The sequence below is a fragment of the Globicephala melas genome, chromosome 11, assembly GCF_963455315.2.
Source record: "Globicephala melas chromosome 11, mGloMel1.2, whole genome shotgun sequence".
In the NCBI taxonomy this organism is placed as follows: Eukaryota; Metazoa; Chordata; class Mammalia; order Artiodactyla; family Delphinidae; genus Globicephala; species Globicephala melas.
Window position 1 is genome coordinate 79,414,659 of NC_083324.2, and position 24,300 is coordinate 79,438,958.

Below are 24,300 nucleotides of genomic sequence, written 5' to 3' on the forward strand. Positions count from 1 at the left end.
GCAATATTGTATCCCCAACACCTGATGCAGTGATTGAATGAATGTCTGTTGAATTAATATGAAAGAAGTTTCCCCTCTTATTCCCCTGTTGCTGGGTCCTTGTCCCCATGCCAGTATGTTAGACCCCAGAATGGCCGTGGGTGAGGACGCTCTGTCCCTCTGGCTGTTCAGGCACTGATTTCCACCCCCAAAGGATGTTGCCTCTCCCCTTCGTCTGCGCCACCTTCTCTTCCACCAATATAAGGCCAAACTGGAGGCTGGTGGGCAGTCATGCATGTTATGGCGGGCCCTGCAGGTAGCCGGAATCTGGGCCCCCCCCAAGCCCTGTACATGGTCCTCTTAATAATGCTGGTCCTGATGAGCTTGGCGTTTGGTAAGTGGCTCTACGGGGTCAGACGGGTCTCCTATCCTGCTGGATAGGGAAACCCTGGATAGATGTCTGGGTACATCTGCCAAGGAGATTCAGGTAAACCCAGGCAGGAAGAAAGATGGGATGGGTGGGCTTGGTGGGATAATGCCTGGGGACTGATAATGTACTGATGTTCACTCTGAGGGAGATTTCTGGTGATTACCCCAGGGCTATCTCATTCAACAGCAGTGACCTGAATGGAGATACTAAAGGGAACCTCTTAGAATCTGAGGACAATACAGAATAGGGAGGGTTGGGAGAACATGCCAGATGACAGCCTCAGGATCCACAGTGTAGAACAAGGCTGAATCCAGCCTGATAACCTCACTTGGCTGCAAAGCACCATTGACACAGAAACAAGATCCAAAGTGTTTGCTAAGCATCTGCCTTACACCAAGTGCTCTGCTGGGTCTGGGGACTCATCAACATGTGGTCTGGGCCTGGGATCAGAGGAGGAGGGAGGTGAATAGGAATGCAGTTGGGGAGGGCTTTGGTGGACAAAGTTTAATATGAGTCTGTTCAGTGAGAGAACCACCAAACAAAGAATGTGGCCTTGGGCTGCTTGATGTCTCCTGTCTACACAAAGCTGAGATTCTTCCTGTCCTGTGATGATGCACCCTGATGTTTTCACTTCTGAACATTATAGATTAAGAAAGCGTATTCAAAAGAGTCTGGGGGTTGGGTGGGGACAGTGAAACCAAGTTACAAAGGAAGAACTGTCCTAACAGGGCTGCCAAAAGTTGTAATGGACTGCCTTGCCCTAACCTTTAAAAGTTAGAGGCTTGTAGAGTGCTGGGCACGTTAGCCCCTCAAATATATGAATAAATGAGTGAATGAATGAGTTCCTCATTTAAGGAGGTAAAAGAGCAGAGAATGGAGATTTTTAATGAGAACGAAAGCTTCTGATGTTAGATTAAGCCAGATGGTTCATTAAAGAATTGGTGATTTCATGGTTTTCTGAGATGGGGAGGTAGGAGGGAACAGTGGGATTGGCCAGTCTGGGAATTAGGTGGGTTTGGGGTCAGTGCTTCTCTGTATTCTAGGTGAGTTTGAGCGTTATGATCAAGAACCCCTTCATCAGATTCATTTAAATAAATACCTAAGCTGCTATCGATGCCTCTTGGAGACCAAGGAGTTGGGATGCCTTCTGGGATCTGACATCTGCCTCGCCCCAAAGGGCAGCAGCTGCATGACTCTGCTCATAGAGAACAGTAAGCTGCCTTCTCCCTTTCGTCGTGGGCCCAGCCCATTCCCGAACTGAGTCTCTACCAGCCTTCTAAGCTGCACCCTAATACTGGTTCCCACAACTCTAAGACACTGTTCCACCACTCTCTCTCTTTCCTTTCCTTTAGAGCCACTCCCCATCTCCACTTCTACTCCCCTCCCCTTCTCGGCTAACCTTTCTCATAGCACCCAGCCTTGTAGGGGACCCTGGGGATCACCAAATCTACTGGCCTTTCTTCAAGCTGCCTTCTCCCCATCTGTCAGCAGTAGTTCCTGCCAGCACCACTCTTCTACATCTTCCACTGCTTCTTTCCAGTCTCCTTCACTGAGTCTTGCCTTTAACTGGGTCTTCGCTAAGTCTTGACCCTTAACAGTTCACGTTCCCCAAAGTTTGGTCCTTAGCTCTCTTCCTCTTTACTCTCCCAGAGGATTTTATCTGCTTGCTTGGCTTCACCCAGCAGGCACATACTGCATCCTCCTAAAACTGAACGTTAGGCCAAACTGTAATGTCAAATTGCCCTCTGGATATCTCCACCTCATTTTCAACTTGCTGGAAATTGACTACATTCCCAGTTCCTCAAGCCTGCTCTTCCACTTGATCCCTCACCTTTTTCAATAATAAATAATAAACACATAACACAGACTCTGTACCCGGCACTGTTCTAAGCACTTACAACCCTCCAAGGTAGGCATTGTTATCCCCATTTTACAGACGTGGAAACAGAGGTGCAGAGAGGTCAGTACCTTACATAAGTCTCCTAGAGGCTGAGCCACAGTTTGTGGTGGTTCCAGAGATGGTGCTCTTGACAACTGCTGTACAAAGCTGCCTTCATTCAAATCCTTTCATTATACTTTTTGAAACAGCTGATGCATAGATGTGGTTCCATATCAGAGTATTCAAGAAAAGTCTCCCTCCCACTCCTGGCCCAATTCACCCAGCTCTCAGGCATGAATAAGAGAAAAACATTTTTTAAATTGCCTTTATTATCCTTTCTGTGACCTTTTGTGCACATCCCACCCTATACAAATATGCTGTTTACTCCTTTTCACCTCTTTTTTTCCTCCACAAACAGTACCATACTACTGTAAGCACTGTTCTGCAGTTGTTTTTCAAACTTAACAGTTATGGGGGATGTTTCCGTATCAGTTTGTAACCAGCTTCCTGTCCTGCTGCATGGTATTCCACGGCATGGGCATGTCAGAGTTGATTTATCCATCCCCCTACTGATGGACCTTTAGGTTGCTTCTAAGTTTTCACTCTCTCAAGCAGGGCAGCAGTGAACATCCCCGTACATGGGCACAAAGATTTCCCCTCTCTCATATATACAATAGCAGCAGAGATATCCTCTTCTACTTTTTTTAATATAAATTTATTTATATTTTATTTATTTATTTTCGGCTGCGTTGGGTCTTTGTTGCTGCGCGAGGGCTTTCTCCAGTTGCTGCGAGCGGGGGCTATTCTTTGTTGCGGTGCGCGGGCTTCTCGTTGCAGTGGCTTCTCTTGTTGCGGAGCACGGCCTCTAGGGTGCTCCGGCTTCAATAGTTGTGGCCCGTGGGCTCCAGAGCGCAGGCTCAGCAGTTGTGGTGCAGCGCACGGGCTTAGTTGCTCCACGGCATGTGGAATCTTCCTGGACCAGGGATCGAACCCATGTTCCCTGCATTGGCAGGCGGATTCTTAACCACTGTGCCACCAAGGAAGTCCCTCATCTTCTCTTACTTTTTTTTTTTTCTCTTCTCTTACTTTTGATCCATAAAATAAATGACAAACACCTCCTGTCTGCAATCTGACCTCCAATACATCTCCCAACTTTTTCTTACATGGTCCCGCCTGAAGTGCTGGTTCTCCTCACTTTGCTCCACAAGTCCCAATTCACCCCATTCCAGATGTCACTGTATCTCGAATGGCTCTTTCCCACCAACCTTCCCTGGGAAACTTCCACAGAGTTCATGGCTGGTGACTCCCTGGCACTCGCTGGCCTGTCCATTTCCAGGAATTGTTGCATTTTGGCGGTCCAGGGCAGGGTGTGGGGGCAGTGATGGTAAGTCCATGTGGGGTGAGGGGATGGGAGGATTCGGGGCTTTACCTGGGAACTCTGTGTCGCTGATTGCTGCCGTCCCTCCCCAGACAGTGGTTCGGAGATCGTGGTGAGTGACTGCCGCAGCAAGGAGCAGATGAGTGATCGCTCGTACACCCACACTCCTCCAGTGCTGGGCTTCTAGATATTCTCTCGATGCTGCTTCCGGAATTTCTGCAATAACCCTCAGAACAGAATAAAATATGGTCCTTAGAACTTCCATAGAGACCTCTGGAGTAAAAACCGGCCAATTTCCAGCCATCCTCCTGATTTCCACCTGGGGGCAGCCAGAACAATGTCCATCCCCACCCACCAGCCCTCCCTGCCGCCCTCAGCAGCAGCTACTGGACCCCAGTCCTATCTGTCTCTTGGTTGACGCCCCTCAACACCCCTATTCCCACTCTGCCCCTTCCCTAGGCTCCCTCTCCAGAATTCTCTGGAGTTTTCCTTCAAGGCCTCAGTCTGACATCTTTCCTCCTGTCTGTTCCCACCTCAAGGATGCCCCTTTGCCCTGCTTTGCTTCTTTTCCCACCATGGTCCTCTCTTGTCCAAAGTCCCCAGCTGTTCCTCCAAAATAAATAGTTGTGCAAACTGTTTGATTTGTCTCTCTCTTCTGGTGGATGTGGAGGCTGAGGGAGGTGGTACTGCCTGAGTGCCCCATCAGGGGCAGGTAAGTGGCTCCCAGCTCTGCGGAGCTCTGCTCCTGCCCTGCCCCACTGTCTCTGATTCAGCTCTCAGCACAAAGAGGTGAAGAGGAACTGCAAGCCCTCCTATGTTGAAGACCAGAAGGGTGGTGGACATCCTCAGAAGTGCTGTCAGACCCAGAGCTGGATGGGGACTGGTAGGGAGGTTCATGGGGGTGTGTTGGTAGGAGTGGAGCTGTAAGAGAACCAGTCCCAGGGAGGAGAGGGTGGGGAAGGAGCTCTGTGAAGAGATGCAAGGCCTAGTGGCCTCTCTGACCCCAGGCTCAACTTCCCTTTTCAAGGACCATGGTTAAGTTACTCCTCAGTTTCGGGCCTTGGGTTTCTCATCCTCTGAGGCTGTCTTCCAGTTTGACTTGCTGGAGCTGTGTAAACCTGGGCCCTTGACTTATGCTGAAGTCAGAGGTCACGGGGTAAAGTGGGGCGGCAAGAGAGGGACACAGTGGCTTGTACCTCTCTTTGTACCTCCAACTGCTTCCTGACCTAGAAACAAATGGTTTCTCCCACCAGAGCACAAGTCATTAAAGGGGCCACAAAAATCTATTAACATACATGCAAAATGTTGTGTAGGAAGAGTGTATGCTGTGATGTCGTTTCTATCAAGCACACAGACAAAATTCAGGACAGCGGCTACCCCTGAATTTTAGGAGGGTCTAGGAGGGTGCATGAAGGCAGCTTTGGGTGCTGATAAAAGCCTTTATGCTAACTCAGGGAGTGGTAACACAGGTGTGTAGTTTACAAAAACCCACCTTATGGTGCGCAAACATCTGTATGGCCAAAAAGGTTTAAAACTAAATAGACCAAAATCTGTGTGTATGTTTGCCTCTAAGGCGTGTCTATTTTTGAGTCCATTAACTTCTATCTCTGTGCACACGTTGACACACATTCTCTCAATCCTGAGGCACTATCCCTACTTGACAGGTGACCAAAATTCGGCACAGAGACCAACTTACTTAAGTGGCAGAGGAGCTGGGATTGGGCCTCCCAGCCACAGAGCTGCACTACTTTTCAGAAAAAAGTTTCATAATCCCAGCACTGGGTTGTGAGATTCAGAAGGGTGGACACCTGGCTGTACTCATCTGCAAGTCTTGCTGCTTAATACTGGGCCTGGCTCAGAGCAGTGTGTCCAGTGTTTATTGAATGTATGGGGAAGGTTGCTTTCTGCATGCTTGCGGTTTTTCAAAATGAAAGACCCTACCACTGCAGCCCCACCTGTGTGCTCTCTGTACTCTCCCACCCCCTCCACCTAGGCCCTCACAGAGGGGGTCCTGGCTCCCAGGATCCTGAAAAGAACTGAGAATAGGCAGGAACGCAGGTGCCTCAGCTCCAGGTTAACTCTGAGATGCAGACCTGGGCCCTCTGGTTTGCTCTTGAGTTTTCATGGTTGAGTATTTCCTCCTTTCTTATGTGGAAAAACCTGACATCACCCAGGTTTAACTTTCTAGGTTTTGTAGGGTATGTTTAAGGCTGGCAGGAGTCACAAGCCTCATACTTTGATCTCTAGCTGAGCAGAGGGTGGGATGGATGTGGGCTCTTTGCGGCAGGCCATGAGGAACCACAAAGGCCAAGTGGAGTGGGCAGGGCTCTGCAACCCTGTTTGAACCCCACACCCAGTTAACTTTCTTTAACCTGTTTACACCTGCCCACACCTGAGCCTGACCCCATAAACAATGTGACACAGACTTAGCCCAGTTTGTTTATTGTGGAGGGAAACTGGAGAATGTGGAGCAGAGGACAGATCTTCTCCTCTCCCTGGGATTCTGTGCAAGTGGGTGTCAGGACTCAGGGACGTGAAGTGGGGCTGTGGAAGTCAAAGATGGGGACAAGAGATGAGAAAAGGAAGCAGGAGACCAGGCGGGAGTGAGGGTGGTGGAGACAGTGAGGTAGGAACACCAGAGTGCCCAGTCAGGAAATCTGCACAAAGTCCGCCTCTCACCCGTCTTGATGCAAGGTCAGTCTGGCACAAGGTTTTAGAGACAAGTGTAGGGGTGGAAATAGCCAGATTGAGAGGGGATCAGGAAGATGGGGGGTGGGGGGGGATGATCCCACTCAGATGATAGGAAAGGGATGAGGAAACCACTGTGCCTTTCCCAGGTCAGCCTAGGCAGAATTCACATTTGAGATTATTTTCTAGGTGGACGAAGGGCACTGGGTGCAGTGCCAACTGCTTTTTGGGGAGGAAACTAAACCAAAACCATATAGACGATGGAAGTACAAAGGAAAGGAAGACTGAGAACTCACAGACCAGAAAGTGTGAGTGTTCTGAGAGGGCAGTACATGATGCTGGGGTGTCAGGGGAGAGACGCTGGACCAGAGTGAAATCTGGGAAGGGTAAGACGTCACAGCCTAGCCCAGGGAAGAACCAAAAGTCCTGAATTGTTGAGGAACCAGTATATGCGGCGCAGGTCAGCAATGGACAAACTCAGATTCAGGGGCAGGACAGCCAGGGGGTCCAGGCCTTCAGAAGGCTCCTTCTCAGCATGGAAGCTGGGTAGGGGCAGTGAGAGGTTCAGGGCTTGGCAGAACCACTGGATCTGGGACTCAGACAGGGGCAGGGCCAGGGACCCCTCAGGGGCCTCAGGGAGGGAGCTCTGGAGCTGGGGGCTGTACCAGGAGTTGCAGTAATCATACTGGCAGCACTGGGAGTAGTACCAGTACTCTGGGAGGTAGGTGGGGTGTTTTTCTTGGCACCGGTAAGACTTGTGCTGTCCACAGCCCCGGATTAAGAAGCGAACCTTGGTATCTGGAAGAGAGGGGACAGCTAACAACCACTGCTGCCTCCCATAGTCCCCAAACCTGGCACCCCTTTCAGACTCCGCGATCCCTCACCCAGACCCAATTCCTATCCCAGACTCCATCAGAAGGCGCCAGAAAAATTAGCTTAACTGGCTCCACAGAAGCCCAGACCCCTCCCCCTCCAGGATCCTCCATCTCCTTAGACCTCAGACCCCAAGCAGCCTTCATCTACAAGAGGAGACCAAGCCATGGGCTGCCCTACCAGTAGCCCCTTCCTAGGACTTGACTCACTATGAAAGATGCTGATCCCCATGCATGGGGATGAGCTGCTGATCGTGCACTTCTCTGAGCCTAAAACGCATCCTATAGTAGGATCTTCTAAGAAGCAGAGGTGGCAGGTCCGGACTTCAGCAACAAGAGCTGGGGAAGTGGAAGACAGGAGAAATGGCCGTGTTGGCTCACTCCAAGTTCCCTGCCCTGCAGGGAGCCCGCTCATCCAGAGCCATCCCCTCCCTGGACTCAGTCACCCCTCCTTCCCTGCCCCCGTGTCCCACTTACCCTTTCCCACTGTGAAGCCCATCATGACCAGCACACCTACAAACATATAGGCCTTCATCATGGAATTCTGGGGAGAGGGGAAGCCCCTCAGGGGTGCTCTGAAACCCCACCTTCCTGTGACCATGCTCCTTAAGCCTGAACTGCAGGCTAGTTTTGACAGGCAGTCTGAGCAGGAGCTACCGCAGGTACAGAGCTATATTCCTGACTGGAGGAGGAAGCTATTAACTTGGCAGGAGGGACATGTCCTCACCCACCGGTCTGGTTCCTGAATGTGGGAGCAGTAGCCCAGACAGGGGCAGTACCTGGGCCCCAATCCAGCAGTCTACCCTTGTCCTGCGTGCCTTTCAAGGGTGCATGGATGTTTCCTTCTCTGGTACCATCTGCTATCCTTCCCACACAATAGGGTCAGTCCCTATTGTTCTGGGAGAAACCTTAGCCAGGAAGCCAGTGCCCCCCATCCTTCTGAGATGCGCATGTCTCAGCTCCCCAGCAGGGGGCAGGCAGACACCACACAACAGCAGTTCTGGACCCTGCCCCTCCTTTCCCCACCCCTTACAGTTGTTTATTTTGGGACCACTTTCCCTGTAAAACCCAAACTCAAAGTGTTGTTGACTGCACTCCCTAGAGTATAAACAGACGACCACAGGTGGCCCCAAAAGAATATTTCTCTAATCTTTGAAATTTGATTGTTGAGTCTTTTGTGATCTTTGCACATCCCCACACCCAATTCTACAACTCCACTTTCCTACTAAAAACATCACCCAAATCCACTGGGCACAAATCTGTGCTGGCTTTCAAGCTGAGGAGGGGGGCGGGGCCAGGAGAGCTCCTGGGGTTCAGCACACCATTACCCTCCCTTCCCCAACCCCAAGCACCAGCAAATCAGCCCACGGCCTTTTCTTCCACTTTATTTCATATTCCCACCACAATAATGACTCCTTTAATTTAAACTAAAAACCATAGAGGGTTCATGAAAGGGTGGCAGCAAAGGAATGAAAGTGTCAAAGACTGGGGACAGGTGGGGTGGGGAATCAGCGAATCGTCTTGACTGGACTCTTGAAGTTGCTGGCCGCTTGGAGCTGCAGCTGGTAGGCCATCGGATGGATCTTGAAACCGTAGAGCCTGGGTCAGGGCAGAGGTCAGAGAGGCAGCAGCGTGAGCCCCATCCTGGCCCTGCCTGTGGCCAGCATTCCTGCCTCCCCACCCCAGCTCCTTCATGGGCCTGCTCAGTACTGAAGGGCAGAGGTTCCCAAACTTCTTCTCTCAAGAATATTTGGAAATTTATTTTAAATATCCATTAAAACTCAAATTCTAGGACGTACACGTGTGTACACACGCACAAGCACACACGTCAGTACTTGTTTCAATATAAAGCTGAACTTTCCTTCTCTACACAAGAGTAAAAATGATACTCCAGGAAGATAAACCACACTTGAACCGTGGCTCTGAGGATTTCCTGGCAGAAGGTTGAACACCCAAGAAGACAACAAGGTTAGCTACTGTTTAAATGTTGCTTCAAGTGACAAACATTACTTTAAGCGATTCATACATTTAAAAACACACTGTCAGGCATGTCACCATCCCCACTTCATGGATAACGGAACTGAGGCATAGATGATCACACAACTTTCCCAAGGTCACTCAGCAGGGAAAAGCCCTGGCTTTGGGAGAAGTAGGTGTCAAGAACAGACCATGCCCTGTCCTTGTCCTCCCTTCTTTCTGGGGGACCCCGGCCCTTTCCTTTGACCCTTGGTGACTCTGTCCCTGCTCCCCACCTGGGCACAAACTGGTTGGCGGGCCTCTTGGGCCGGTACTCGGGGTGCACCATGAAGAGCATGTGAGGGAAACCGGTGCCGAAGTAGGCGCCATCCGTGTGGTGGTGCCTCGATGACTTGGGTGTGTACACGTCCATGCACTTGGGGCAGTAGAGCTTCACCATGGCCTCACCTGGGATGTCCGAAAGGCCTGGGAGACAGCCAGACTCAGCAGGCCAGGTAACCCAAGCCTGCCCAACCTCCCTCCTGGACTCAGGCCCCAACTTGCTGAGCCCCAACTCCTTCCCAGTGGACCTGCCATTTTATGTGGCCCTTCTTTCCCTTTTCCAACACTCACCGATGGGAAGCATTGGCTGGTTCTCACAGTACACACGGGGACAGTAGCCAAAGTCTCCCTGCTGGTACTTTTCCAACTGCAGTGAATAAAATGGAAGGGGTTGCTGGATAGGTATGAAGAGAAGAGACAACCCCCTCCTCAGCCCAACCCACGTCACTCTGTCCCCAACTCCTCCTGTCTCTCGCTGTCCAGAGGCCCCTTTTCTGGCTCAGATGGGCCCTCAAGACTCCTCTGCTTCCCTTCCTCCAGTTAGGCAGGCTGCAGACCATCAGAGCCATTCGCTGCTTATTCTCTGAGGAAGAGGCGGTCTACAACTTCCTGCCCAAGGTCACATCTCCCTCCCTGAAAACATCTCCTTTATCACACCCTCAATCAGGTTTTAATCCCTAAGCCTAGGTTCTGGGGTTTATTTCCCTCTTCTAAGCTAGATTCCTTGACAAGGTTGAAACAAGTGACTTCTTGCTGCAGGAAACTGTTTCCCTTGTTGCCTGCGAAGGAGCCAAGTGGGAGTAGAGAGGCCTCACCATCTGGGCGATGCCACGGTTGGTGAGGATATAGCGGGCGTGGATCAATCCATAGAGCATTTCAGCTGCCTGCTCAATCAGGTCACTCTGGTTGGGGTTGTCTTCCAGCTCCTCATCTGAAACATGGCCCAACCAAATGCAACCACTTGTCTTACAGCTATTTTGGGTGCCCTGCCCACCCCCAGGGGCTGCTGGTTACTCAGTTAGCCCAGCACCCAACTCTGAGCCTCACCACACCCATGGCCTGGGCATTTGACCCAGAAACCTGGGCCTCTGACCCTTCCACCAACCCAAGGCAGCTCTGCCTTCTTTCCATCCCTCTCAGCCTCTGCTCCCTTCTCTCCCTCGATACATAAACGCAAAGATGTCTCCACAGAAAACAAAACTCTAGCCTGGAAGGTGCAAGGCAGGGAAAAGCAGCAGAAAATAAGACTCATGGAAAAATGGGCATTATGGAATAGCGCTAAGTTAACAGGATCAGAGTATGGGAATGAGTGGTGTTAAGTCACAAAACTAAGCAAGAGTGAGGTAGGGAATCAAAATGAAGTAGAAGACTTTGGGTTAAGGGGGTCAGAGAACCAAAAGGAAATTTAGAAATTCAAGAAGCAGATAAACAGGATTTGAAAAGGAAAAAAAGCATACACACACAAAACAACCCTGAGGGTGTCTCACCAGGCTCCAGGTCCAAGATCATGTCTAAAGCTTGTCGATAGTGAGGCACCTGCTCATTGAGTCCAGTGAGATTGAATTTGTCCTGGATATAATCTTCATCCACCTGTCGGGACATGAAGTCAAAAGGAAACCCACAACAGAATCCTCAGCTTTGACCTGGGCAAGTTGCTCCAACTGGTGCCTTATCCTCAACACAACTGCTTCTGTTCCCTTTGTTCCACACTCCCAACTCAGCAGAAGTACTTGAGTCTCTCTCCCCAGCTCACATGTACCGCCCACCCATAGAAGCTTCGGATTTTCTTTTCCAAGGATAAACAGGTACAGCAAACCCCGTCTTAGAGAGACATTCCTTTCATGATCCTTGTTCCTATTCCTGCTTCCCATCTCAGTTTTGGCCTCTCCTTAGGGCCAGCTGGTTCTCTGAGGAAGGTGGAGGCTCAACAGCTTGGATTCTGAAGGCAGTTACAATCCCTTATGTTAACACACAGCTTTGCACGTTACAGAACGCTTTAGTAGGAACTATTTTAGTCCTAACAGCCACAAAAGATAGGTACTACCACTACCAGTATCACTGTGGTAATAAAAAAGAAAATACACAGGTTGACGTGTCCAACGTTATACTGCTGGAGAATGTCAGGGCTGACTTGGGGCCCCAGTCTTGCCCCTTCACCACAAGTTAGTGAGGGAGTTACTAAGGGGACTCTTCCTTGACGAGAAAGAGTTTTTACGTAAGCCTGTGAAAGAAGTGTGTGGAAGCTGAATATGTGGGAGAATTTTTTATTTAGCCAGATTATATGTGGAGATGGATAGGGGGTTTGAGAAGAACTCACTTCACAGAAGAATTCATTGCCACGAAGTCCACAGAACCAGGAAATCCAGGACACCTCCTCTGAGCTGCTCATCTTCACGTAAGCTTAAGAAAGAGGAGTGTAAGGGTAAGCTCTCCCTCCCTGCCTCTGATATCCTCCCTCCTTCCACACTTTGCCCTCCAACCATGGAAGAATTTGGGGCAACCCTTTCTTAAAGGATCCGAACCTGGAGCACGTCTCTCTAGCTCCTCTTATTCACATCTCGGCCCCTTTTCTCTGAGACTAGATAAATTCTTTGGGGTCCCACCACTTGTGAGAAACCGACAGGTCTTGACCCACTAGTCCTACCCACATCCCTGACGCTCCCGAAGGCCAGGCCCCTCTCTCCTCCGCGTCAACTCCGGCAGGGCCCGCGGCTCAGGCTCCCTACCCGCGCAGGTCTCCGCGTGTTCCCGGCCCCATTCCCAAGCGTTCCGAAGTTTATCCTTTCCAAGCAAGAGCCGAGCCCCTCCTTTTCTCATGGCCTGGGGGTGGCCCTCAGGTTCCTTTCATGGGAGTCCCCACATCCCGCCTCCACCCTTTTGGCCACCTCTCCCTCCCTCGGTGCCGGACCAGGTCACTTCCTTCCCCACCCCCATATCAAGGCGGGGAGACCCCATGTGCCGCGCCCAGGGACAGGGGACACGGCGCGGGGACGACCCCAGACTCACCGACTGGACGGGGACTGGGACCGGGGGACGGGGGGGGAAAGGGGAGTTTCTGCTTCCAAGGAACCGCGGGGACCGCTGCAACGTAGGGCGCGGACAACACCGCGGTAGGCGAAGTGGGGTGGGGGGGGAGTGGAAATTGGGGAGGGTGGGGAAGAGGGCAACGCGCAAGTGCTTAGCGTTGGGAGCCGCGATGGACGCCGGGAAATGGAGTCCCCGGTAGGGAGAAACTGGCGAAACTAGGGAAAGCCGAACTACGAATCCCAGGATGACCCGCGCACGACCCTGGTGTCGCGAGGCTCCTGAGGGAGACGCTCGGGGGCGGGGCGCAGCAAGGGGCGGCTAGGCTCAACCGGAAGCGGAAAGTCAGTATCGCGTCTGGGCCAGGGAGCCTGGGGAATATAGTCGTGTGATTCCCGGAACCGTGGGGTCGAGAAGGGCGGGGAGAGGAACACGGTTGCCGGTGTCGTTTCCTGCCGCTCCCCTCGCACAGCGAGCCTCAGGCCCCGGCGCGGCTACGCTTCCCAGGGCATTGACCTCATCCGTTCCAGCCAGTCTGGTCCTTATCGCCTGTCGGGCTCCTTGCCCGAGTCAGCCCGCCAAGGAGACCCCCGAAGGGGCCAATACTTCACCCCGGGGTTTGGGCTCCGGAGGCGGGAGGTGAGGCCGGGTTCCGTGCTGACGGACCTGGGTAGGGTGTACTGGGCTGAACTGAACGGCGACAGAACCAGGACTGCCCCGTGCGCTAACCTGAGGTGGCGACAGCCATTCTGCTGCTTGTTCCCTTGTACTTCTGCATTTCCTCTTAGGGCTTGAACGGCGCTGCTGCAGGCGCTAAGTGTGACCTTCGAACCCAGGTCAGAGTAATGGTGAGGGGCTGTGAGACGTTATTTCTTTTCACGGTTTCTGGGCATTCTCCACCTCAGGGCCTTTCTTAAGCCCGAGAATGGTTTCCCAGGGACAGAAAATGAGCTCGGAGCGGGGGCCACCTTGAGGGAGGCGAAGGGTATTGTGGGGGCGTTATGTAAAAGCAGCACACCAACCGACGGATCCTTCTCGGTCCTCGCGCTACTTGGGCACGTGCTGCGTTGCGGTATGCTACTGGAACGATTCCAAGGCGGGAAACAGCCCCGGCGCTTGCGCGCGCCTGCGCCCTCGAGTAATTGTCCCCCTCAAGCCACGCATGCGTCTTTGTATCGTGTGACTCTGTCGATTCCTTTGCTTAGAGTAGTGTCATTTTGCAGTACAGAAGCTACGAAACAACACAGACTGGAACCTCTCCCTTAAATCTGCTTCCTGCTTCCGGAGAAGTGTCAAGTCTGTTTTTGTTTGAGAAGACGTTAGTTACCCGAAATAGGATCGAGGACGATTTAAAGAGCCAGGCTGATTGTTTTTCTTAACGGTATGTCTTACGCCGTGGTAAAGTAGCCTCAGAGAGGCTATTATTTATTGTTGATGAGGATGGGAGTGGGGGCGGAGCGCAGGACCTCTGGGCAGCTGTCTTATGGAGACTTCTTTGTTAACCTTTACTAAGGGGCATGGTCTGTTACTGTAGGATTTCCTGTTTTTCCACATGATCTATGGTCCTCAGGCCCTGCAGGGTCCTAGGTTGTGGGGTCACTTTTGGGTTAGGAGGGGATTTTTGACGCTAAGGATACTTTTCCTTTTCCCAGCAGGTGTCTGGAGGTGGCTCTGGTCACTGCAGGACCACCAGGGGCTTGGCTTCCTCGTCTCATCCTCCCCCTGCCTAGTCTCATTTTCCCAGATCTCCCAAAAGCCATGTCCAGGGCCACCCTCATTAACTTTACCCGAGCCACTGACCCCAGTGATCTCTGGAAAGATGGGCAATTGCAGTCACAGCCTGAAGAGCTGAAGCCCACCCTGGATGGGGCTGCAGCCCGGGCTTTCTACGAAGCCTTGACTGGGGATCAGAGCAGCACTCGTGAACCCCAGAGGGCTCAGCCTGAGTCTGCCAGGAAGAGAAAGAGGAAGAGAAGAAGAATGATGAAGGAAGCTGCAGCAGGAGTATCAGGAGGACATGGACAAAGGAGATCCCTTGGGGCAGAGGACAAGATGACCCACCGGATACTGAGGGCAGCCCAGGAGGGGGATGTGGCAAAACTAAAAAGACTGTTGGATCCCCATGAGGCAGGGGGAGCTGGGGGGAATATCAACGCTCGAGATGCTTTCTGGTGGACCCCCCTGATGTGTGCGGCCCGAGCAGGCCAGGGGGCAGCTGTGCGCTATCTCCTGGGCCGTGGGGCTGCCTGGGTGGGGGTCTGCGAGCTGGGTGGCAGGGATGCTGCTCAGCTGGCGGAAGAAGCAGGCTTCCCTGAGGTGGCCCGCATGGTCAGAGAGGGCCCCAGAGAGACGAGGAGTCCAGAGAACCGGTGAGGGGAAGCCTTATCTTCTGTTGTGTCCTTTCCTTCCTAGCTACTCCACACTAGAGGCCCCAGAACAGAGCTGGAGGGTTGGTTCTCTCCCCTGTCCTCTAGTGTAGGCTAGTAAGGCAGTCTGGTTACGGACATGAGCTCCCTGGGTTTATTTTTTTGTATTTAAAAAATTTATGTATTTATTTAGTTTTTAATTTTGTATTTTATTTTTTTATTGAAGCATAGTTCATGTATAATACTATATAAATTACAGCTATACAGTATTAGTGATTCACAATTTTTAAAGGTTACAGTCCATTTAAAGTCATTATAAAATGTTTGCTATATTCCCGTGTTTACCCACTCCCTGGGTTTAAATCCTGACTACTTACTTGGGCGAGCAACCTAATGTCCATGTGCATCAGTTTCCTCATCTAAGAAATGGGGCAATAAGAGCACCTTTCTCAAAGCGTTGTTAGTAGTAAATGGGTTAATATATGTAAAGTGCTAGAACAATGCTTGTAGCATAATGAGCACTATACAAACATTAACTATAGTAATTATTATTAATCCTCCCTCACCCAAGAGCCTTGTGAGGCCTTTTAACCTTCTCTTCTCCCAGCTATTCCCCTTTGGGTCCCTCGTTGCTAAGTGGGGAGGAAGGCAATTTGTTCCTCAGCAGAAATACTGGAAGGACCCTGTCCCACCCTGCCACCCACCTCTGAGGCCTAAACCCTTGCGCTGCCCTTAACCCTTTCTTTTTTTTCTCTGCAGGTCCCGATCCCCCTCCCCCCAGTACTGTGAGGCTTGTGATGCCCACTTCCAAGACTCTAACCACCGTACCTCCACTGCTCACCTGCTGTCATTGTCCCAGGATCTCCAGCCCCGCAACCTGCGCCTTGGGGTGCCTACCTCCAGCCCAGGCTTCAGGCTGCTGCTGAGGGGGGGCTGGGAGCCTGGAATGGGGCTGGGACCCCGGGGCGAGGGCCGTGCCAGTCCCATCCCCACTGTCCTCAAGAGGGACCAGGAAGGATTAGGCTACAGATCAGCACCCCAACCCCGAGTTACACATTTCCCAGCTCGGGATACACGGGCAGTGGCTGGGAGGGAGAGAGCCCCTAGGGTGACCACACTGAACTGGAAGGAGGAGAGAAGGCAGGAGGAGAAGGACAGGGCCTGGGAGCGGGATCTGAGGACATACATGAACCTTGAGTTCTGACTTGGCAAGTTCTGACCCTGGTCTGCTGCTGAAGTCTGAACTTGGGCCCCTGACCTAGGCACTTGGGCTTCTACTTCCTGGGGCCTGCCCAGGTTCCAGACCTTCAGGTTTTGATCAGTGGACTCTGCCTGTGGGAGAAAAGAGGCTGAGAGTTGAGAAATAAATCAAGCTTTTCCCCCTCTTTGGTGTTTTATTCACTTTTCTGGAAGCTGTTGCAGGGAAGCCAAACAGGCTGGGGGCCACATGAAATTCTACCTGAGCCAGAAGAGGCAGCAGCTCTGCTAGGTGGTATGATAGGGTCACCTCCCTGCCAGTCTGGTTCGCTCCTAGTCCCAGCCGCTGCGCAGAGTGCCCCACCTATTTTTTCAATCCCTGAACCAGGAATTGCCCATCTCTATGCAAGTCTAACTTCCCTCAGAAGGCATCCCCTGCCCACTCCATCCCTTGCCCACTCAATTCAATCATTGATTTCACAAACAAAGTTCATATACTATGTGCTAAGAATAGGGAGTAAGAGACTTTCCCAGTCTTCAGGTTGCTCACAGCTGGAGGAGACAGGATGTGATCAAATACAATGCATGGTGATAGAGGAGGTCAGGGAAGGCTCAGAGGTGATGAGAGTGGGTAGGGTCTTGCAGGAAGAGGCCAGTGTGATAGGAGGGCCTAAGATTATGCAGCCTGTAGGCTATTAGCTGAAACTGGGACCAGAACTCTGGCCTCCCAAATATACACTTTAAGCCAAGGTTGTTCATTTTGATACCTGAAAACTCCTGAGGGCAGGAAGCACATCCTATTTGTCTACACTTGCCCTTCCCACACTTCGTCTCCCGCGCCTCCCTTGTGCTGCTCATACTAGGTGCCAGGCACATGAAGCGCTCACTGTCGTCAAATCCAAGAGGTAAAATACGTGCATGGAGGAGCAAGGAAGGGCTACTCAAGTCCCAAGCCTCCTCTCAGCTTTCTTTTCCGGAAAATCCTTTCATGAAATCATAAACAAGAAAAGGGGACTAAAGGGGGCGGGCGAGTTTAAGGGAACACTGGCGTCACGGGGGCTCTAGACGACGAAAAGGGAAAGCTGGGTTTACATTCAGGCGTTGGGTCCCCGTGATCTTGACTCTGCGCCCCGCGGTACGGCCAGGTGCGCACTGATGGCGCGCACAAGCAGCGCGGGCGCGGGGCGGTGGTGGATCGGCAGGGTCCGCCCCGCGAGCTGCGGGCCCCGCCTCCGCCTGTCCCTCTAGTCCCGGTGCAGCTGCTTCCGGGCTCTGCGGCTCCGGGCGGATCCGCGAGGCCGCGGCCCGGACGCTGGGCCCGGGAGGGGCTGCAGCGCCTGGACGCCTGGCTCCCCAGGCAGGCCCGCGCTTTGCCTGGCAACCGGGATCTCCGAGGACATCTCCGGCCTGACCTCGCGGAGACCGAGTCTCAGCTGCGTGCTCAGGGGCCGGTGGGGCCACTTTATAGGGTTCATAGCCCTCTGAATCAAGGGACGAACGTTGCTGGCTGGAGTTTGCCGGATACCTCTTCCCTCACTCACCTAACAAGAGACTTCTTCCTGAGCTGCCTTAGGGCAGCAGTTCAGGACTCTCCCGCTCCGGAGCACCTAGGACCCAGGGCCACCTTCCTTCCTTCCTTCCTTCTTGGGAGAACCTCCTCCCCAGTTGCTGGGGCACCTTGGGACGTAGGCTTGGTGAGTGAAACTTGGGGTGCTGCCTGCTGGGAAAGAAACCTGGAAAACAGGGAGGACACTGTGGGGGTGACCCAGGCTTCGTCAGATCCTGAGACTTTTGGAATCTTGTGTGCTGGGTGGTGGTGGTGAATGAACTTGGATGTGCCTTCCTTTACCTCAAAACTGTAAAGGAAACAAGCCGCTTGACACAGTTGAGGCTGCATGACCATCCAGGGAAGTGGGGAGCCACTTCTGAATTCAGAGTAGGACTCACCAGCAGATACCTGTTCTTCTGAGCCTGAACAGACTGTGGCTTCTGAGGAAACCCTCAGCCCCCAAACCTGAGAGTCTAAGCAGTGCCAGGAAGCAGCCCCAGAATTTGGGGGCTCATTACACACCCCAACCATGTTCCTGCGACAGCTTGGTGGCTGGCTACCTCGCCCCTGGGGCCGCTGGAAATCAAAGAGGCCTGACCTGCCCGCCCCAGAACCCAGACAGATGGACAGCTCCTCTGAGAATTCAGGGAGTGACTGGGACAGTGCCCCAGAAACCATGGGAGATCTGGGGCCTCCCAAGACCAAGGACTCAGGTGCACAGAGGAGCTCTGGGGCTGCTCCAGAACCAAGCAGGGAGTCCCAAGTTGAGCAACTGGGGTGCAAAAAAATGGATTCTCTCAAGTGGGACGAGACTGTCTCTAGCACTCAAGAGTCTGGGAGATTGGAGGCTGGAGAGACCATTCTCAAACCAGGATGGGATCCTGTGGACTCAGGTGGCACCAAGAAGCCTGGTGTGTCCCCTGAAGAGGGACTGAGCCCCCCTGGGCTTGAAGCCCCAGCGGAGAAGCCTGGCCAGCGTCAGAAGCTGCTGGGCTGGCTGCGGGGGGAAACAGGTGGGGGAGCAGGGGCTCCCTACCAGTACCTAGGGGACCCAGAGGAGTGTCTGCAGATCTCCACCAACCTGACCCTGCACCTGCTGGAGCTCCTGGCCTCAGCCCTGCTAGGGCTGTGCTCAAGGCCCTTGCGGGCAGCCTTGGACGCGTTGGGCCTGCGTGGACCGCTGGGCCTCTGGCTGCATGGGCTACTGTCCTTCCTGGCTGCCCTGCATGGGCTCCATGCCGTGCTGAGCCTACTTACCGCTCACCCCCTGCACTTTGCCTGCCTCTTTGGTCTTCTACAGGCCCTGGTGCTGGCTGTCAGCCTCCGGGAGCCCAGTGGGGATGGGGAGGCCACTGACTTGGAGGGCGAGAAGTTGGGGAGGGAGGGTGAGGAGCAGAGGGGAGACCCAGGAAAGAGGCTGTGACCACGGGGTGGGGTGTGGCCCAGCGTCCCACCCTCAGTGGGTTGGGAGCAAGGGTGAAGATAGTGTGGGGGCACGATCCACATTGTAAGCACAGGGACCTCAGGGATGGGGCAGAAACCCCAGAGTACGAGGGCACAGAGGCCCCGCCCCCCTTCACACACAGGAGAGCTGTTTAGGGTGTCTGTGTGTTTATGGACAGTGGGGGCATTGGCCTTGAATTCACCAGCTGTTGTTAATTTTTGCTTTTACATTTCTCCCACTTCCAGTTTTTTTTTTTCCCACCTCCGCTTTTTAAAAACCAAAAAAAAAAAAAAAAAAGTGTGGTGGTGGAGAATAAAGACTAAAGGGTCTTCTCTACCTTTCAAAACTCTCCAGGGGTGGAGGAGACTAGAGGCAAGACAGACAGACCTCTGGGTGGGGTGAGAGGGTGGTTCAGAGACTCAAGGGATCCTGTGGATCCTGGGATCTGTGCTATCTGGGAAAGAGTAGCACTGCTAGGTGGGTGGATTGGGGGTCTGGATGGGGTTCCCACAGGTGATGGGGAGCCTGCAGGGGGGATCTGGGTGTTCCTAGCAGCCAGAGGGAGTGGGGATGGTGCTGGCAGTGTTGGCAGGAGGGCCAGCTCAGAAGGGCTGGCAGCTCATAGGCAGTATGGGGAGCACTGGAGTTTGCAGACCCCACTGGGGGGTTGGCTTTGCTCACTCAGCAATAAATGTGTCACACCAAATCCTAAATACACCATTAAAAGTGAGAGTTACTGTCACTCAGTGTCCTTCCTGACGCCGTCCAGCTGGGGGCTTAGGTGGTAGAAGGTCCAGAGGGAGTACTGAAATGGGGGGAGTGGGACTGATGTTGGGAGACAAACCCCCAAATGAGATGAGGATTGAAAAATCATCTTTATTCTTGAAAGGGAGTTAAGAGTCTCCAGCTTCTCCCCCCACCACAATCTCAGTTCCTACTGTATCCATCTGGGGGGCACAGATGAAGCCACAGGTCAGTTACTGGACAGCTCACAGGTCTCTGGTGGGAGGAGGGAGAAAAAAAGAGGATGAAAAGGAAGGAGACCCAGGGAGAGAGGCAAGGTTGATGGTAATGGGATGAGGAAGAATGTACTCCCTCATTCCCCCATGTCAGAGACCGGGTCTCTGAGGGCTTTTTTCCCTACAGACCTCTGCCCCCTGTCTGACCCTCTGCCCCTTTTATCCACTGCAAACTCAGAAACCTCTCTTGAGTATCCCAGAGCCCATCCTGGCTCCCTGTGGTGCCATTGCAGTCTGTGACACAAATGGAAGTGTCAACACAGCCAATGTGATGATGTTGGCCTTTGGCCATGCCCTCTGGTGACATCACTTGAGTCCCTTTCATCCAGCACTCACAGAAGACTTGGTGAGTCCTAGTTGTTTTCTGTTGGACTCTACCCCCTCACCTTGATTCCTGGGAGTCAGTAAGAAGGCCTTAAAGTCGAGGCAGGAGGTCAGGGACTGGAATTCCTCCACACACTTCTCGGGAGGGTGTGGTGAGCGATCTGGAAGAGCAAGGCAAGGCCCGTTGAAAGCCCGTGCTTCTCAGCACCGCCCCTGCTGAGGCCCTCACGGAAGCACGCAGCCCTTCCTGAGATGATGTCACGGAGCCCAGAGAAAGGGGCTCTCTTGCCCCCCGGCTCCCGCTTCCCCCCAGCGCTTCCTGCCTGGCACCCTCACTCACTGTAGAGGAGGAAGCGCTGGTAACCCTGGCCTGTCTCTTTCAGCATGATTCCGCCTGGGCATGCGCTGGAGAAGAGCTTGGTCTTCATGTCAGGGCGGCCTGTCAGGGTGGGTGGGGCAAGTGTGAGGACTGAGGTACAGAAGCAAGCAAGCCCAGGGGGCTTGAGGAGACTGAGGGCTGGAGAGAACCAACCTTCGGTTCTGAGATCTGTGCTCCCCTCAGACAGGTGGTAGATCCATTTCCGGGGTGCACAGAGCCCATTTTTCCTGCAGAGGTGGTGGTGACAAGGAAGAAAGACTGAGTGACACCTCAACCGCTCAGTACCAGCCTCTGTTTACTTCATCTTACTTCCTCTTGAAGCCTGGCTCCCCTTGGGTTTCAAGCTACCAAGGGATGGTTAGGTCCCTATCTCTCCGGAGGGAAACTAATAGAGCTGTTGAACTCAAGTGGACCAAGAATAATGGATATGCCAAAGAGCCCAGCTCTTTGTGGGTGGGTGCTCACACTTTAGGCAGAGACTGTACCTACTGCTGCCTCTGCCTCCTCACCACTCACGTGCGGATGGTAGCTCGAAGCTGGAGCTGCATGGGGGCAGAGCCCACGGCCATGTTGAAGACAATGTTGTCCACAGGGTCAAAAGTCGCCAACTCCTCCTTGGTGGGAGCTGCCCCTGCGATAAAGTACCACCGGCCCAGATGGGGCTCTGGGAACTGGAGAGACAACGAGGGGAGCAGAAGAAGGTGGGTCTCACTACAGAATCCATCCAACCTCTTCATCAGTCAGAATGACAATGCTTAGGGGTGAAGGTGTTGGCTGCCTTTTTCCAACTGAGGGTTGGATCCATGACAAGGAGTCATTAAATGACTTTTCCTCTTTGCCCCTCCTCAGTAAACCCCACCTCCCAATTCTACATGTCTTCACATTGATGGCCACAGTACTAATATTTTTTTTACTTCTTGCTTTCATCATCACAACACCCACACCCTCTTCCTCCCTTCCTTTCCCAGTGTGGCTTTTTGGTCATCCTAGGCCACTTCTCAAGGGCCCCCCAACCCCCAACCCGGCAAAGCTTCCCACATTCTCAGTCCATACCTCTTTCCCATCTAGTCCTTCAGTTGTCAGCTGACTGTGCTCAGGGCACTGGTAGATGGAGTTAAGGAGAATGCCATAGAGGTAGAGTAGAGCTGCCCAAATTTGGTGGAACATCTTCAGACAGGAGGGAGCTGGGGGTCTGCGTGGAATGGCTGGTGCCTTAACTGCTCTCCCCCTTGCCTCGTGGACTGGCTGCTCAGTCCACTCTGCTTCCAGCCCCCTTGCCTCGACCCTTGACCCTTTCACCTGCTAATGAGTAACTTCAACCTTGTTTTCCAACCCAAGCCTGGATTACTTACAGTGTTTGGGACTTCCTCCCCATCTTCTAAATGCAACTACTCCACAATACATCCTGGCATGTCCAGGGTCTCCCAGGAATTAAGAGAGCTGAGCCCTCCAGGTAGGCCTGTGGTCTTTCAACCCATATCTGAGCTGGGATATCTGCTGTGCTGTGCAGCACTGAAGAGAAGTGGATTGATTCTTTCATTCGCTCACTTAGCAAACAGTTTTTGAGTTCCAGCTGTTGGTCAGGAACTGGCTAAGCCCTGGGAACATAACAATGAATAAGACACAGTCCCTGGCCTTGAAGAAGTCAGTCTACAGAAAACTAGCTGTATAAACAAATCATTGCAGTACAACCTGGTAAGTGCTTTAGAACAGGTATGAACCAGGTGCTGGAGCATGGTGGATGGGAGGCTTTCTCTCTGAAGTTGTTAATTGGGGAAACTATATGTACACCCCCCAGAAAAGTTTGCTGACACATGAGTTCATTCACTCAATGTTTATAAGTAAGAGACTACATAATCTAGTGGTTAAAGAGAACAGACAGTGGTGTCAGGCAGAGTGGGTCCAAACCCTTAACTCTACTTATCGATCTTGGATAACTTTATTAACCTTTATGCCTGTTTTTTCATCTGTAAAATGAGCAAATCATCCATCTCATAGGACTAAAAGAGCTAATGCACATAAAGCCCATAGCAAAGGCCTGCACAGAAGTCCAAAATAAATATTCGCTATAATTAATAGTAGTGTTTGTAAAGTACTTATTAGTCTCTGGTGGGCATTAAGTTCTCAAGTAGCAGAAGGTAGGGAAAGAATTGTCAAGAGCCAGTCATTGCGTAGTGAGTGCCAAGTGGGTGGAGCAGTTAATGTAATGGAAGGTGTGGAGCTTCTTTTATAAATTGTTTATAACCCACAGACTGCCATAAAGGTTTGTTCTGAGAGGTGAGGCTTGCTATGGGCTTGCAATTTAGTTAAAAGAATAAACTTTGGAGAGGCCGTGATAGTGAGAGGCCCGCGCACCGCGATGAAGAGTGGCCCCCGCTTGCCACAACTAGAGAAAGCCCTCGCACAGAAACGAAGACCCAACACAGCAAAAATAAATTAATTAATAAAAGAATAAACTTTGGATGATGTGTATATGAGGGTTCATTATTACTGTTTTGGGCTAATATTTGACATTTTTAATTAAAAAAAACTAAGATACAAGTTATTGTGGCAGTAAAGTAGAAGTGATTGACCCAAGGGAGTGTGGTAGGCCTGAATTTGTCAGTTCTGCCACTGACATTCGCCTAGGTGTACTCACCTGTAAAGTGGATGTAATACTTATCTCAGATGTTGAAAGCCTTTTAAATATGACAGTACGTGAAACCCTCAGCAAACTGGCTGGCACAAACTAGGGGCTCACGTCCAGGTGCTTACTAGAACTCTTAATTGAAACAGTACTGGGACTTAAGTATAAACTACGAATCCCAGAAAGGGTGGGCACCACAGGCAGGCACACTGGCAGCACCGCGGGGCCCAGGCCCCTGCCCGAGGGGCTGGGCGAGAAGAGGACAGAGGGACGATAATCTCCCCGGACCTCCGGCCCGCAGAAGCTCTTAGGCGGCCCTTTCAATTCCCCAGGGTCAGAGTCTTGTGTTTCGGTCCAGTGTAACTCTATTTGCTCCCAATTCCCAAACTCGGAGGCGTCCTTTTTTAGACAAAAGTCCTGAAAGGCAGTAAATCCTTAGCTTCTCCAAAACATGGCGTGTCCCCTCGGCCGCACACCGCCGGGGAAGAACATGGCGCCACAAAACGCCCACCCGGCAAAACTGAGGTCAAACCCAACGACGCCACCGCACGCAAATCAGCTCGAGAGCCGCCTCCAACCGCCTATGGAAAGGGTGACTTCCGGAAGCGCCGAAGGAGTGGCGCAACGAGGACGACGGTAAGAGGAAGACAGTATTCTAGGTGGCCAGGACAGTGCCGCCTCAAATTCTCTGCCGGCCAAGATTTTAACATAGATTAGCGAGGCACAATCCCCAGTCTCCAAACTCCAAGATCCATATAACTGTTTAAAGCCGCTCTCGAGGCAGTCGAAGAGTGCCACCTGATAATTTTTTTTCAGGCATTTATAGGGGCCACCACAACCCCCTACTG

At 52.3% G+C, this 24,300-nt stretch overlaps 6 protein-coding genes across 21 annotated transcripts; 3 read left to right on the top strand and 3 right to left on the bottom strand.

Annotated features, from left to right (window-relative positions):
- Nucleotides 1-270: 270 nt before the first annotated feature.
- LY6G5C (lymphocyte antigen 6 family member G5C) lies at nt 271-3,853 on the top strand. The gene is made up of 3 exons (XM_030850717.2): nt 271-373; nt 1,453-1,620; nt 3,759-3,853. Exons 1-3 carry the CDS (start codon nt 271-273, stop codon nt 3,851-3,853), a joined length of 366 nt encoding a protein of 121 aa, XP_030706577.2.
- Nucleotides 3,854-6,748: 2,895 nt separating this feature from the next.
- LY6G5B (lymphocyte antigen 6 family member G5B) lies at nt 6,749-7,764 on the bottom strand. The gene is made up of 3 exons (XM_060307786.1): nt 7,704-7,764; nt 7,437-7,565; nt 6,749-7,152 (listed from the first exon to the last, which is right to left on the bottom strand). The coding sequence occupies exons 1-3, from the start codon at nt 7,762-7,764 to the stop codon at nt 6,749-6,751; spliced, it is 594 nt and encodes a 197-aa protein (XP_060163769.1).
- Nucleotides 7,765-8,595: 831 nt separating this feature from the next.
- Nucleotides 8,596-12,648, bottom strand: CSNK2B (casein kinase 2 beta). Of its 4 annotated transcripts, none has more exons than XM_030850715.3 (7): nt 12,531-12,648; nt 11,842-11,924; nt 11,012-11,114; nt 10,340-10,455; nt 9,816-9,891; nt 9,479-9,668; nt 8,596-8,825 (listed from the first exon to the last, which is right to left on the bottom strand). In XM_030850715.3, exons 2-7 carry the CDS (start codon nt 11,911-11,913, stop codon nt 8,735-8,737), a joined length of 648 nt encoding a protein of 215 aa, XP_030706575.1. In that variant the 5' UTR covers nt 11,914-11,924; nt 12,531-12,648; the 3' UTR covers nt 8,596-8,734. The 4 variants fall into 4 exon arrangements, with proteins under 4 accessions (XP_030706575.1, XP_030706573.1, XP_060163438.1 ...); XM_030850713.3 differs by lacking the exon at nt 12,531-12,648 and adding an exon at nt 12,251-12,410; XM_060307455.2 differs by lacking the exon at nt 12,531-12,648 and adding an exon at nt 12,169-12,187.
- Nucleotides 12,649-12,875: 227 nt separating this feature from the next.
- Nucleotides 12,876-16,299, top strand: GPANK1 (G-patch domain and ankyrin repeats 1). Of its 12 annotated transcripts, none has more exons than XM_060307869.2 (5): nt 12,877-13,187; nt 13,337-13,396; nt 13,772-13,929; nt 14,204-14,917; nt 15,674-16,299. In XM_060307869.2, exons 4-5 carry the CDS (start codon nt 14,307-14,309, stop codon nt 16,116-16,118), a joined length of 1,056 nt encoding a protein of 351 aa, XP_060163852.1. In that variant the 5' UTR covers nt 12,877-13,187; nt 13,337-13,396; nt 13,772-13,929; nt 14,204-14,306; the 3' UTR covers nt 16,119-16,299. The 12 variants fall into 12 exon arrangements, with proteins under 12 accessions (XP_030706568.2, XP_060163852.1, XP_060163853.1 ...); XM_060307870.2 differs by having other exon boundaries at nt 13,777-13,929; XM_060307871.2 differs by having other exon boundaries at nt 13,337-13,384.
- Nucleotides 16,300-17,188: 889 nt separating this feature from the next.
- C11H6orf47 (chromosome 11 C6orf47 homolog) lies at nt 17,189-19,846 on the top strand. The gene has a single exon (XM_030850712.3). The coding sequence runs from the start codon at nt 18,190-18,192 to the stop codon at nt 19,081-19,083; it is 894 nt and encodes a 297-aa protein (XP_030706572.1). The 5' UTR covers nt 17,189-18,189; the 3' UTR covers nt 19,084-19,846.
- A 147-nt stretch (nt 19,847-19,993) lies between these two features.
- On the bottom strand, nt 19,994-24,142 carry APOM (apolipoprotein M). 2 transcript variants are annotated; one of them, XM_060307788.1, is made up of 7 exons: nt 23,465-24,142; nt 22,179-22,424; nt 21,343-21,497; nt 20,980-21,053; nt 20,788-20,886; nt 20,510-20,608; nt 19,994-20,103 (listed from the first exon to the last, which is right to left on the bottom strand). In XM_060307788.1, the coding sequence occupies exons 3-7, from the start codon at nt 21,393-21,395 to the stop codon at nt 20,078-20,080; spliced, it is 351 nt and encodes a 116-aa protein (XP_060163771.1). In that variant the 5' UTR covers nt 21,396-21,497; nt 22,179-22,424; nt 23,465-24,142; the 3' UTR covers nt 19,994-20,077. The 2 variants fall into 2 exon arrangements, with proteins under 2 accessions (XP_060163771.1, XP_030706576.1); XM_030850716.3 differs by lacking the exons at nt 22,179-22,424; nt 23,465-24,142 and adding an exon at nt 21,880-22,170.
- Between the last annotated feature and the right edge of the window lie 158 nt (nt 24,143-24,300).